Consider the following 15,000-nt stretch of genomic DNA (forward strand, 5'->3'; position numbering starts at 1 on the left):
TCAGGCCGTCGCTACCTCTAATATCAGATATTACAAAGAACAATTATAAAAAACTCATTCCTTTATTTTAACCCTTTCATGCATAGCGGTCACTACAGCGGACAGCTGTTCTTATATATACATGGGGTTTTAATGGTATAGTTGCACATCAGCCAACACAGTGGACTCTAGTGTGTTGTCTCATACGCTGCCATCCACTGGTCAGCCTTTGTAAGTGCAACACAAATTTCTCAAAACCAAGATGGCCGCCTGCCGGCTGGAAATGCAACTCAGGGACATCTCGCCGATCCTTCTATAGTAACAGACCCTTGCAGGTAAATAAAATTTTGTAACATCAAGTAACAACTAAGGAGTAATACAATTGTTAAAATTTCCAAGTATTGATTTTAAGTTGGGAGAAAATGACGATTAATCATCTGTCCACTAAGTTGGACAAACTCCTTGAAAAATGCGTGTTTAAAAAAAAAGAAGTTTCTAAAGAGGAATAAAAACACTGACTGAGGTTATCATAATTCATGCATAAAAAGGGTTAAAAAAACACTTTATAGTTTATAGACATTTATTAATTTGTTTGATGAATTAAAATGTTTCTATGAAAAAGATTCAAACCTTCACACAGTTTCTAGTTTTTCACTTCAAATGCAGGTGGATTATATATATATATATATATATATATATATATATATATATATATATATATATATATATATATATGTTATATTGTTAAAGGTTTTAAATGTGTCATCATGTGTAAATAGTCCGCAGTGATTTCCTTTCCTGCTGCTGAAACTGAATCTAAAAGCTTCCTGTCCTCAGATTCACATCAGAGAAAAATAAAAGCTGCAGAGCGACTCGCTGCCTCCACCAGCTGCACACGAGGAGCTGCAGAAAAGCAGCTAAACGCAGAAATAATAATGAGGGAGATAAAAATAGCTGAGTCGACCTCTGTTAAGCTGACATCATGTAAATCCCATCAGCCCCTGGGGCGGAGCGGCGGGATCTACTGTACAGGTCAGAGAGCTGCAGTCTGAACTCACAGAGGAAGATGATTTATTTATGATTTACACCATCCAGCTGTACATGGACAGGTACAGAGAGATTAAAAAATAAATACTTATGAAATACATGTACATCTTACATAATATGGAAACCATTTTCTGCCACAAAACTGAAAAAAATGGAAAAAAAACAGATGAAAAGTTACGAATTATAAAAATACCAATAAGTCAAAATTATGAGATACGTGAAAAGGAAGAACGTCTGAAGTCTAGAGTTTGACTTAAAATCTGATTATTTTGTATATAGACAAATGTTTATTTATTGACTTAATATTAGATATTAAGGGAAACAAAGTCATGATAATGTTAAAATCAAAAATGTTTGGGTTGAAGCGCTTCCTGGACTCAAAAATGAAACATGTAGTCACAAAAATACAAGAAAACTCCAAGGAACTCTCTTTTAAAACCATTAAACTGTCATGACTGTTGTGGATATTTTCTGAGCGATGGTCAGAGAAGCACACATGAGCCTTTAATGTCTTATTGCTGAGAATGTTTATTGAAGTTACTTGATCAAGGAGAACTGTAAACAGCGAACATCCAAGTTGGTGTAACTCGGATGCCGTCTCTTCCCGTTCTCCCTCTGACGGTCTGACTGTTAGTATTTAACCCGAGCAGATCGGCCTACGATATAAAAAATCAGTCTAATCGGTTCACTAGTTTCTATTTGGCTACACATTCCACCTATCCTCTCTGGCCTTGGTAACCATGGCAATACTGATATACTCTTTATCAGAGAGGTTTCTGCTTTCACCAGAACATGACCCGATGTCACTCCAACCTGTAACCCCTAAAGATGGAAAATTCCATAACAACGACATGGTCATATTAGACTTTTAAAACAAAACTCTGATGCGTTTAGACATCAGAGTTTTCTAGTGGTGTCCCACCAATAGGAATCTTCCACTTGGACATGGTGTTGTGGAGACATAAACAAACTCCAGCTGATGTCGCCATTTTGGCCCAAAATATTCATCAAAGCTAATTAATGAGCAATAACGTGAATACAAAAAATAAAATCTACGTCCTCATGTAGGATGTTTAGTAGCCTGTAGCTTTGTTGATCCAAAAGGCTTCTTGTTGGTTACGTTTCCTTTGTCAGTCAGATGTTCATGTGGAAGATGAGATGCGGTCGATGCTAAAGGCTTGTAATGTGGATGAGTTACTGTTATGGAAGTCCAGATAGTGTCTAGCTATACGGTAGTTTACATCCCCTCTGCGAATGACATATTTGTGCTGTTAGCCCGTCCTGTAGACGTCTATTTGTTCTTCCAATTAAAAAATGTCCCAGCTGCAAAGCCTTAAATAAAATGTTTACTTTAAAAGACAAAATTATGAGACGGTGCAACATTTTGAATGACTTACTGTCTTAGTTTTTTAAATATATGTTGTATTGCAGGTGGGTAAAGCTGAAAGAATAAGCAGTAAGGAAAGTAATGGAGATGCTAACATAAGGAAGCTAATTGCTAGAGCTAGCAAGCACCAATTAAGGTAATAATCAATAAATCATTTGAGTCTGTTTTTAAGTAAAAATTTCAACCAATCTGTGGTGTCAGTTTCCTCAATGTGGGGACTAATAATCATTAGATGCAGTCGTAGTCCTGTTAGGAAAGATCTGTGGAAGAAAGTTTGATTATGACCTTCCTTTGCACATTAAGTTGTGTTTTCCTGATTTCTTGATACAGTTTCCGACTGTATTTAACTTGAATGAGGAAACATTGATAGTGCATTTTAGTTTTCTTCACCCTGACTGTGATATCAAACTGTCAGCCGATGGTTCAAAGGACTCAGCTGTCAGTCTGAAACCCAGAGGAATTCATAAAGTTCATGTTTGGACTTCCTGAAAATTAATCTCATGCAGCATCCTTGTTCAAAAATACAAACCATTTAATGGACAAAGTGTGCACTATAAATAACGTGCTTTTTCTCTCTTCCCCCCTCAGCTCCTCCCTCCATTAAGCTCCTCCTGGAAGACCCCCTGGTGGTGAACCCGGGGGAGACGATCACTCTGGTGTGTGTGGCGTCGGCCGGAGACCCTCCCCCCATCCTGAAGTGGCTGAGGCCCGGCGGGGAGGAGCTCCCGAAGAGGAGCGTCGTCAACGGCGGCACGCTGACCATCCCCGCCGTCACTGTGGACGATGGCGGTGCCTACAGCTGCATGGCGTCCAACAACGTGGGAAACCCAGCAAAGAAATCCACCAACATACTGGTCAGAGGTACGAAGTTCACACCCTCACTGAACTGAACCTTACACTTGAAATATAACAGCGTACCATGTGGGGACCAAATGGGAGATGAGTCCCCATAAGGTGATTAACGGGTTAATGTCCCCACAATGTAGGAAAACAAACACACATATTCTCCAATCACATTATTTGCTTGTTTCTTGCTTGTTAGCTTTGAGTAAATCCTAGAGAATTTACTTGTGTACTTTACTGTTTTATCCTGGTTGAGCTGTAAAACGGTGCTAATATCTAAAATTCATCTAAACAGAGAGTCATCAGCATAGTTATGGAAAGAGATGCCATTCATCTAGTCTAGATCCATCAAAGGAAAAAAAAATCCACCTTCCAACCTTGAAATCGGTCTAATTTAAATGTTGCAGGTTGTTTATTGAACAGGTGTAGAAGTGGAAATGTAAAAAGGAGATTTTGTCATTTTAGCAGCCTCACAGTGCTGCTAGCATGTTAGCTGTAGACTCTCAGTTTTGTTGTATTTCTGTTTGGATTAAAAAAAGACGAGAGGCGACATGTTAATTGTTGAACTTTTGACAGAGCCAGGCTAGCTGTTTCCCTCTGCTTCCAGTCTTTATGCTAAGCTAAGCTAATCACATCCTGGCTACCAGCTCTGTACTGAAACATCTGCACCTTTTCTACGTAACCTGCTCCACACTGGTTGTGTCTTGATGCAGGTTCAGTTTGTGCGATGACCGAGTTTATATTGTTCATCACCTGACTGACTGTCTTCTTATTCGTGGTTCAGTCACTCGTGTTCCTCTGGGATTTAGTTTCAGCTGTTGAAAGATGTTCTCTCGGTTGTCTTTTCTGTCTGTTTCCACTCTGCAAGGTTGTAACAGTTTTCAGGTGAGTCCTCAGTTTTACTCGCTGCAGCTACAAAGGCACAACCACATCTTAACTTGTCCTTTTGAATGTACAATCTGCTGCAGAATAAACCAGAATAGAACCAACACATCCACAACAAACAGAGCGTTTATCTGCATCTGTGCAGAGAGACGTGAAGCTCTCGGATTATTTCAGTCTCCTCTCTGCTCCCTGCAGCATCATGGTGAACCGTCCACACTTCATCAGCACTTTGTCAAGTTTTGATGACGCATTCTGCTTCGACTCTGAGAGGATAATAAGAAAATCAGCAGAGCACACTGAGAGATAACAGACGTTTGGTTCAGACTCTGTTTGTCCACGCTCAGGATGAAACCAGCCAGCTCAACATCAGCATGTTTTTCCTCCCTGAAGGTTTATGTTTTTAACACAAAATAAGTTAAAATTTCTCTTTTTTAACGATGAGAGCAGGAAAAGGAAGTAAAAGAACAGATGCACAGTATAAACCTTGAAAACATTAATCTATATACATCATGAGCACCGATGAGATGCTGTATAAAATGAATCGTTGATAAAGGTCAGTGATGATTGTTTCCATGGTTGTAAAATCAATCAACCAATCAGTAGGCAGCTCTGTAGGCGGGATTAAGATTCTCTGTGTTTTCCCGTCCAGAAACAGAAAAATTGAGACTAATTTTCATAAAAATGGCGACAAAGTAGGATGAGATGTTCCTCTAGTAGAAATATGAAGCAGTTTAGTTTAAAGCTTCTCCCTTACCCCCCCCCCCCCCCCCCCCCCCCCTTCTCCCTAAAACCACAACGATTAGTCGATTAATTGATCAGTCAATTGACAGAAAATTAATTAATTAAATCAACTATTTTGATAATCAAAATAATCATTTTAGTAATTTTTCAAGCCAGAATGTGGAATAACTCACTGGTTCCAAGTTGTCAAATGTGGGACTTGTCTGCTTGTCTTGAGCTGTCTGAGACTAAAGTTGAGAGAAATCTTTGGTCATCAATCCAAAACTTGCTCCGAGATCTTTCAGCTTTCAGTTTCTGTGGTCCCAGCTGCTGGAATCCCTGACCAGATGTGATTAGATGTGCTCCAACATTTACAATGTTTAAAAGCAGACTGAAACCTTCCAGTTCTCTTTTTGATTAGTTTAATTGTGTTTGAAGCGTCTGATTGTTCTACCTGGCTTGTGTGTTTTGTCTTTTGTTGTTTTTTTGCTTTTTTGTTTGTCTTTTTGTTGTTGTTTGTGTGTGTTTGCTATATTTTTTTTTAGTAAAGCACCATGAATCTTCCCTGGAATGAAATGCGCTATATAAATAAAATGAACTTTGCTTTGACACTGTGAGACTCGTCCATGTGATTTGGAGCTTTAGAGACTAAAGACAGCCTGAGGCAAAACTCTGACAGTCAGAAATTTAAGGCCAAATTCTCACCATGTGACTGCTGCTATGACTCATGACTACAAACCAACCAATCAGAAAACAACATGACATGACACACAGTACACTGGCCGGCGTGACGTTAAATAAAGTTTAGGGAAAAACACACTCGTTCTCCTTATTGCACCCATGACACACACAAACCAAAACGCTGGAGGTGAAATGACAGAGAAGGTTGTTTGACTTTGCTGCAGACGGAAGACGAGCTGATGACGAGTCTCTGCTCTCGTAACGCTGCGATTCATCAACATTCATCTCGCAATCTGACAAACTGAGTCTGACACAGATTTTATTATAACCGTCTCGCACGGTGTGACATGTGATAAACTTACACAGTTGTCGCACAGTCTAAAGGCGCCTTTATAAGACAGAAAACTGAACATCTTTGGGGTTTTGGACCGTTGGTTGGTTGAGTCAGGGAAACTGGGATAGACATCTTTTACAGTTTTCTGATGTATATGATCAGTGAAAGATGTTTTCCTTGCTGTAATCATTCCTCCTCTTCATACTGGATATTAAAAAGATCCTTCAAATGTGCTTTTAATGGAAGTGATGGAGGCCAAAATCCACAGTGTGTCCACACAGTCATTTAAAAGTCTGTGTGAAGCTTCTATTCAGCTTCAGCAGTCTGAGTTAGTCATATCAAGTGGATATCTGACACATTTACAGTCTTTTTAGCATCAAATTCCCTCTTTGTGTTTCCAGCAAGAAAAACAGGTTTCACTATTCATTTGGGCTCCTGACTGTTGGTTTAAGATACACTTGAAAAATTGTGAACCCGTCCTTTAAAGTGCCACCGACGGCCGCTAGCTGCTCCAACTGATTCAAAAAGCCTCAATTTCTCTTTAGAAATACTGAGTCAATTATTGTTTTCAATGAGTCATTATGGTCTCAATCTCTAAATTCAGACCCTCTAATAAATGTGCTGGTGTTCATTTTGGAAATTACTGCTCTGTAAATAAGACTTAAAGACTTATAGTAGCTTCGATGTCTGCTGTGTGGGCGTTGATTGACAGTTGGCTCCCCTGCTGCTCTCCCAGACTCCAGCACTATAGACTCCAACTCCTGCAATATTTCACTAAGTTTAATCAGTGTTATCCCTATAATTGGATAGGCCTGGTGGGCCGCTAGGCCAAAAAAATATTTTTTTAATGCCAGAAATAACGTCTGAGCTACTCTTGTTAGGGAGAGTCTCTGCTTGCTAACAGCCGTGGTTGATTACAGCAGAGAGCAGGAGGGAGGACAGACGTCTCACTCTGCTGCCGATCACAGAGCAGACACTTTCAGTTTGTAATTGTAACGTCCGCCGGCCGACTAAGCAACACTTTCTGTATATATATACTGGCACTGTGTTGACACTGTGATCGGATGTGCAGTAACAGTGAAGCAGACATGACACAGAGATGTTGCAAATACTGTGAAATTATTTGTTCCATCTTATTTTCCTACTCATTGACTGCAGGGGAGGGGATTTTTTTTATCTGAAATGCAACTTTTCACATATTTCACTTTTTTACTGCCTGTTTTCTGCAGCACAGGTAAAATAAAACCCCTCTCTCACCCCCCTCCCATGGGGGGTGGTGGTGTGTCTCTACCAGAGTTCTGGGAGTTTGAGGGTTCTGTGCAGTATCTTAGCTGTTCCTAGGACTGCGCTCTTCTGGACAGAGACCTCAGATGTTGTACCTGGAGTCTGCTGGAGCCACTCTCCCAGTTTGTGGGTCACAAACTTCTGTCTGCCATTGTGACCTTGGGACCTCCAGCCCATACTCAGTGCAGATGTTCCTGTACACTATGCCAGCCACTTGGTTATGGCGTTCCATGTACGCTGTTCCTGCCTGCATCTTACACCCTGCTATTATGTGCTGAACTGTCTCAGGAGCATCTTTGCACAGCCTGCACCTGGGGTCCTGTCTGGTGTGGTAGATCTCCGCCTCTATTGATCTTGTACTGAGTGCCTGTTCTTGTGCTGCCATGATCGGTGCTTCTGTGCTGTCCTTCAGTCCAGCCTTTTCCAGCCACTGGTAGGATTTCTTGATATCAGCCACTTCTTCTATCTGTTGGTGGTACATGCCGTGTAGGAGCTTGTCCCTCCATGATGGTTCCTCCTCCTCCTCTGCATCATCGGGTTTCTGCTGCCTGAGGTATTCACTTAGCAGTTCATGTTTGGGGGGCCATCTTCCTGATGTATTCCTGGATGTTGGTTGTTTCGTCCTGGACAGTGGCTCTGACGTTCACCAGTCCTCGGCCTCCCTCGTTCGGCTTAGTGTACAGTCTCAGGGTGCTGGACTTGGGATGAAACCCTCTCTGCATTGTGAGGAGCTTCCTTGTCTTGATATCAGTGGCCTCTATCTCCTCCTTTGGCCAGCTCCTTATACCAGCGGGGTATCTGATGACTGGCAGGGCGTACGTGTTAATGGCCCGTATCTTGTTCTTCCCATTCAGCTGAATTTTCAGGACCTGCCTTACTCTGTGTTGGTATTTGGCTGTGGCTGACTTCCTTGCGGCCTCCTCATGGTTCCCATTTGCCTGCAGGATCCCAAGGTATTTATAGCTGTCCTGAACATCTGCAATGCTGCCTTCTGGTAGTTTAACCCCCTCGGTTCTGATCATCTTCCCTCTCTTCGATACCATCCGACCAGACTTATCTAGTCCGAATGAGATTCCGATGTCGTTGCTGTAGATCCTGATGTGGATCAGTGAGTCGATGTCTCGCTCATTCCTGGCATACAGCTTGATGTCATCCATGTAGAGGAGGTGGCTGATGGTTGTTCCACTTTGGAACCAGTATCCGTAGCCACTCTTTGAGATGATCTGGCTGAGGGGGTGCAGCGGGGATGGTGGATCACCCTGGTATATGCCACACTTGATGGTAACTTGTGCAACTGGCTTTGAGTTTGCCTCCAGAGTTGTTTTCCACAGCCCCATTGAGTTCTTGATGAAGGCTCTTAGTGTTCCGTTGATGTTGTACATTTCCAAGCATTCCAGTATCCATGTGTGTGGCATTGAGTCATAGGCCTTCTTGTAGTCAATCCGGGCGGTGCACAGGTTGGTCTGTCTGGTCTTGCAGTCTTGGGTGACTGGTCTATCGACCAGTAGCTGGTGCTTGGCTCCCCTGGTATTACTACCAATCTACAGGGCCCTGCTCATGTATTGGGCCATGTGCCTATTCATCTCAGCCGCTATGATGCCTGACAGGAGCTTACATGGTGTACAGAGGCAGGTTATTGGCCGTTAGTTGGATGGAATCGCGCCCCTCTGGGGGTCCTTCATGATCAGGACTGTCCGCCCTTGGGTTAACCATTCTGGATGGGTCCCATCCATCAGTAGCTGGTTCATTTGTGCTGCCAGGCGTTCATGGAGTGCAGTTAGTTTCTTTAGCCAGTAGGTGTGGATCATGTCCGGGCCCGGTGCTGTCCAGCTCTTCATACCCAACACTCTCTCTTGGATGTCTGCCATTGTAATGGTTACTGGATCTTGTTCTGGGAGATTGCTGTGATCTGCTGTTAGATCCACTAGCCACTGAGCGTTGGTGTTATGTGATGCCTCCTCCTCCCATATGGTCTTCCAGTATTGTTCAGTCTCAGCCCTGGGTGGATCTGTTCTCGTGTTATTACCTTGCCACTGAGAGTACGCTTTGGATGGTTCGGTAGAGAACATCCTATTTATTCTCCTGGCTTCTGCTTCTCCTGTGTGTCTCTTCAGGCGGGTAGCCAGAGCTGTGAGCCTTTGCTTGGCAGTCTCCAGGTACAGACAGTTTGTTGTACTTCCAGGGTATCCCTTTCGTCCCCACACCTTTCTATATATATATATATATGTCTCCGGAAGGATTAAAAAAAGTGTTTTATGTTAATTATACAGCCTCTGACAGGGTTTCCTGCCACATTTTAAATCACTCCTCAAAACATACTTGTATAAAGCTGCTTTTAATTCTTGATTCTGATCCTTTTATTTCTGTTTTTATTCTGGTTTCTACTTATTTATTTACTTTTTGGCGTCCGTTTTATTCATTTTTACAGTTTTTTACATTCATATTTATAATTGACCCTGTAATACTTGCTCTGTTAACTGACACTTTGTCTTTTTTCTCTGTGACTTTCATTACTTTACTCTGTGTTATGTATGTACAGCAGTTTGTAACTGATGATAAATAATAATAATTATTATTATTAATATTATTATTACTCCTTTAATAACAGCATGTGTGTTTGTTTCCTCCTCGTTCCACTGTGTTTTATTCGACAGCATGACTCACCTCTGTGTTTGTGTGTGTGTGTGTTTGTGTGTGTGTGTGTGTGTGTGTGTTTGTGTGTGTTTGTGTGTGTGTGTGTGTGTGTGTTTGTGTGTTTGTGTGTGTTTGTGTGTTTGTGTGTGTGTGTGTGTGTGTGTGTGTGTGTGTTTGTGTGTGTGTGTGTGTGTGTGTGTGTGTGTGTGTGTGTGTGTGTGTGTGTGTGTGTTAGCTGCTGACCCTGCAGCTTGTCAGCTTGACTTCCTCCTCGTTACTTATTTAACTCCCATCACGCACCTCTCTCTCCTCTCTCTCTCTGTCATGTTAGTGATCCAGTCCTCCCAGTCTGACACATACTGCTGCTAATGGACCCAGTGTGTGTGTGTGTGTGTGTGTGTGTGTGTGTGTGTGTGTGTGTGTGTGTTTATGTGTTTATGTGGAGAGGGATCATCTATTATTGTAATGGACAGAGAAGGATTACCTGACCGGGGGAATCGAGGAAGAGGAGGACAGAATGATGTGATGAAGGCATGTGTGGAGGAAAAGAACAGGAGGCGAGATGGAGAAAGAACAGCAGGAAGAGGAGGAGGAGGAGGAGGAACAAAGGAAGGCAGGAGGAGGAAGAAGTGATGATGAAGAGTGAGGAGGAGGATGAGGAGGTGGTGACGGTTGAGGAGGTAGATGATGAAGGAAGGCAGGAGGAGGAAATGATGCTGAAGAGTGAGGAGGAGGAAAAGATGGTAAAGAGGTAAGGAAGGGGGAGTAAAAGGGGGAGGTGAAGAGGTGGAGGAGTGGAGAGTGATAAAAAGAGGAGGAGGAATAAAGAAAGACAGGAAGAGAAAGAGGAGGTGAGAAGAGAGGAGGAGGAGCAGGAGGTGATGAAGGGTGACAAGAAAGAGAAGATTATGAGCAGAATGATTGAATGAAGGAGGAGGAGGTGATGCTGAAGAGCTAGGAGGAGGAGAAGGTGGTCAAAAGGAGGTGATGAACAGACAAGGAGGAGAAGGAGGATGGAATGAAAGGGAGGATGAGGATAAAGAGGTGATGAAGAGTGAGGAGGAGGTGAAGAGATACAGATGAGAGTGATAAAAAGAACAGGAAGAGGAGATGACTTGGGGGTGAGGAGAGGGAGGAGGAGGAGGTGAGAAATTGTCAGAAGAAATATAGGAGGTGAAGACAGACAAGGATGAGGAGAGAAGAGAGGAGGAGCAAGAGGTGATGAAGGGTGACAAGAGAAGATGATGAGCAGAACGGATGAGGAGGAGGTGATGCTGAAGAGCTAGGAGGAAGAAAAGGAGGTTAAAAGGGAAGTGAGGAGAAATCGGAGGTGATAACAGACGAGGAGGAGGAGGTGAAGAGGCAGAGGAGTAGAGAGTGATAAGAAGAAGAGGAGGTGATGAAGAGGAGGAGGATGGATGTTTTGATAATGTAACATGACAGACAGGAAGCTCCTCGCTCTGAGGAAACACCCTGCTGAGTGTGTGTGTGTATGTGTGTGTGTGTGTGTGTGTGTGTGTGTGTGTGTGTGTGTGTTTGTATTTCTATCTTTGTGGGGACATTTTCTCTGCTGTCATCACTTCTTCAAAGGACGGTTTGAAGGTTAAGACTCAGTTTGAGGATTAAAGTTAGTTTGTGGGTTTAATATTTGGTTTCTTGTTGTTGGTTAAAGGGAAACTCTGCTGATTTTCCACATCAGAGAGTGTTTGTGAAGCTGTTGTCACTTGAGTCGGCGTCGGTCGGGGCTGAAGCTTGTCTGGGTGCTGTTAGCCTGCAGGTCTAAACAGACAACCTGACACCTCAGTTCAGTTGGAACAAAAACAGATATATGACGTTTGTTTCTCTGCATCTCTTCGTCTGCTACTAAAGGATTTGATGACATGACATCACAGAATTGATATGACAGACCATCAAAACCCATCAGGTGTCAGCAGTGATTGAGATTACACTCTGTAATATCTGTAAAGTCAGTGTTCACACCCCCGAAAATCTGCATTTCTAGATAACACAGAGACTTTGCTTCCTGAATGTAAACACCGTGGGTTTAAATCCTGCTTAAAGGTGTTGCAGCCTCCTCTTTCACTTCACCTTGACCACTGCGTTGGCAGGCAAACAGCAGAAACATGCAGGTTCATTAAGCAAAAAAAAAAGTTGAACTTGGCTCAACTTTTTTGCCAAAACACGATGCGATGTCATCCAACGTGACGTGACGTGTCAGACGCTGCATGGCTGAACATCCGACCTCTGTAGCTCCTCATCTCTGCTGGAGGCGAGCAGCTCCAGGCTACAGTAGCCTCTACTAGCATAACAAACCACATCCTATGACCGAGCTGTTGGTGGTCAAGTTGCATTGTGGGTAATGAAGGCGCCAGGACAATATCTCTGGTTCTGATGTCCATCATGAGTCCAACAATGTTATAGCAGTGTAATGCCACATCATCACCAACCCCTCTGCAATTCCAACTGTGAAATAAAAGATAATTTTGCCAACATTCACCCATTCACACACATGTTCACACACACATTCACTCACTGATGGCAGAGGCGGCCAGCAAGGTGCCCCCCCCCACACACACACACACACACTCGCTCACACAGCGATGATGCAGCCATCAGCAGCAGGTCGGGGTTCAGTATCTTGTCCAAGGACACTTCGACATGCTGACTGGAGCTGCTGATCATCTGATTAGTGAGCGACCTGCTCTACCTCATGAACCACGGCCGCCACAAATACATATTTTAATGAAAAATGATTTTTGTTACTGTTGTGTTGTGTGTGTATAAATTTCAGTTGTTACTCTCAGATAAATCATACATACAGTAATTACAGAGACATGTGATGAGTAATGAAGTGCTGCCTGCGGTCTTTATGTGCTGAAGGCTGTAATATGTGTGTAATCTGTTTGGCTTTTCCTGGTGGCCTGTGATTGGCTGACACTGCAAACTAAAAATAACTAGTAATAATTTTACACCCAAGAAATGTTGCCAGATTCAGCGATTTCCTGCCTGATTACTACTTCCTTATTACACACACTACTACTACTACTACAGTACTATCACACAGTACTACTACAGTACTATCACACACTACTACTACAGTACTATCACACACTACCACTACAGTACTATCACACACTACTACTACAGTACTATCACACACTACCACTACAGTACTATCACACAGTACTACTACAGTACTATCACACACTACCACTACAGTACTATCACACAGTACTACTACAGTACTATCACACACTACCACTACAGTACTATCAAACAGTACTACTACAGTACTATCACACACTACCACTACAGTACTATCACACACTACCACTACAGTACTATCACACACTACTACCACTACAGTACTATCACACACTACCACTACAGTACTATCACACACTACTACTACAGTACTATCACACACTACCACTACAGTACTATCACACACTACTACCACTACAGTACTATCACACACTACTACCACTACAGTACTATCACACACTACTACTACAGTACTATCACACACTACCACTACAGTACTATCACACACTACTACCACTACAGTACTATCACACACTACTACTACAGTACTATCACACACTACCACTACAGTACTATCACACACTACCACTACAGTACTATCACACACTACTACTACAGTACTATCACACAGTACTACTACAGTACTATCACACACTACTACTACAGTACTATCACACACTACTACTACAGTACTATCACACACTACTACTACAGTACTATCACACACTACCACTACAGTACTATCACACAGTACTACTACAGTACTATCACACACTACCACTACAGTACTATCACACAGTACTACTACAGTACTATCACACACTACCACTACAGTACTATCACACAGTACTACTACAGTACTATCACACACTACCACTACAGTACTATCAAACAGTACTACTACAGTACTATCACACACTACCACTACAGTACTATCACACACTACCACTACAGTACTATCACACACTACTACCACTACAGTACTATCACACACTACCACTACAGTACTATCACACACTACTACTACAGTACTATCACACACTACCACTACAGTACTATCACACACTACTACCACTACAGTACTATCACACACTACTACTACAGTACTATCACACACTACTACCACTACAGTACTATCACACACTACTACCACTACAGTACTATCACACACTACTACTACAGTACTATCACACACTACCACTACAGTACTATCACACACTACTACCACTACAGTACTATCACACACTACTACTACAGTACTATCACACACTACCACTACAGTACTATCACACTACTACCACTACAGTACTATCACACACTACTACTACAGTACTATCACACACTACCACTACAGTACTATCACACAGTACTACTACAGTACTATCACACACTACCACTACAGTACTATCACACAGTACTACTACAGTACTATCACACACTACTACTACAGTACTATCACACACTACCACTACAGTACTATCACACACTACTACTACAGTACTATCACACACTACCACTACAGTACTATCACACAGTACTACTACAGTACTATCACACACTACCACTACAGTACTATCACACAGTACTACTACAGTACTATCACACACTACCACTACAGTACTATCACACACTACTACTACAGTACTATCACACACTACCACTACAGTACTATCACACACTACTACCACTACAGTACTATCACACACTACTACCACTACAGTACTATCACACACTACTACTACAGTACTATCACACACTACCACTACAGTACTATCACACACTACTACCACTACAGTACTATCACACAGTACTACTACAGTACTATCACACACTACTACTACAGTACTATCACACACTACCACTACAGTACTATCACACACTACTACTACAGTACTATCACACACTACCACTACAGTACTATCACACACTACTACCACTACAGTACTATCACACACTACTACCACTACAGTACTATCACACACTACTACTACAGTACTATCACACACTACTACCACTACAGTACTATCACACACTACTACTACAGTACTATCACACACTACCACTACAGTACTATCACACACTACTACCACTACAGTACTATCACACACTACTACTACAGTACTATCACACACTACCACTACAGTACTATCACACTACTACC

At 42.4% G+C, this 15,000-nt stretch overlaps 1 protein-coding gene across 1 annotated transcript in view; it reads left to right on the forward strand.

The window, feature by feature from the left end:
* mdga2a (MAM domain containing glycosylphosphatidylinositol anchor 2a) overlaps positions 1-15,000 on the forward strand; it is a 141,585-nt gene that overhangs the window by 61,313 nt on the left and 65,272 nt on the right. Inside the window, exon 6 of the mRNA XM_042388478.1 lies at positions 3,002-3,274. Coding sequence (XP_042244412.1) covers positions 3,002-3,274 — 273 coding nt within the window. The remainder of the gene's footprint in view (positions 1-3,001; positions 3,275-15,000) is intronic.

Source organism: Thunnus maccoyii, chromosome 16 (assembly GCF_910596095.1).
Source record: "Thunnus maccoyii chromosome 16, fThuMac1.1, whole genome shotgun sequence".
NCBI classification, from domain to species: domain Eukaryota; kingdom Metazoa; phylum Chordata; class Actinopteri; order Scombriformes; family Scombridae; genus Thunnus; species Thunnus maccoyii.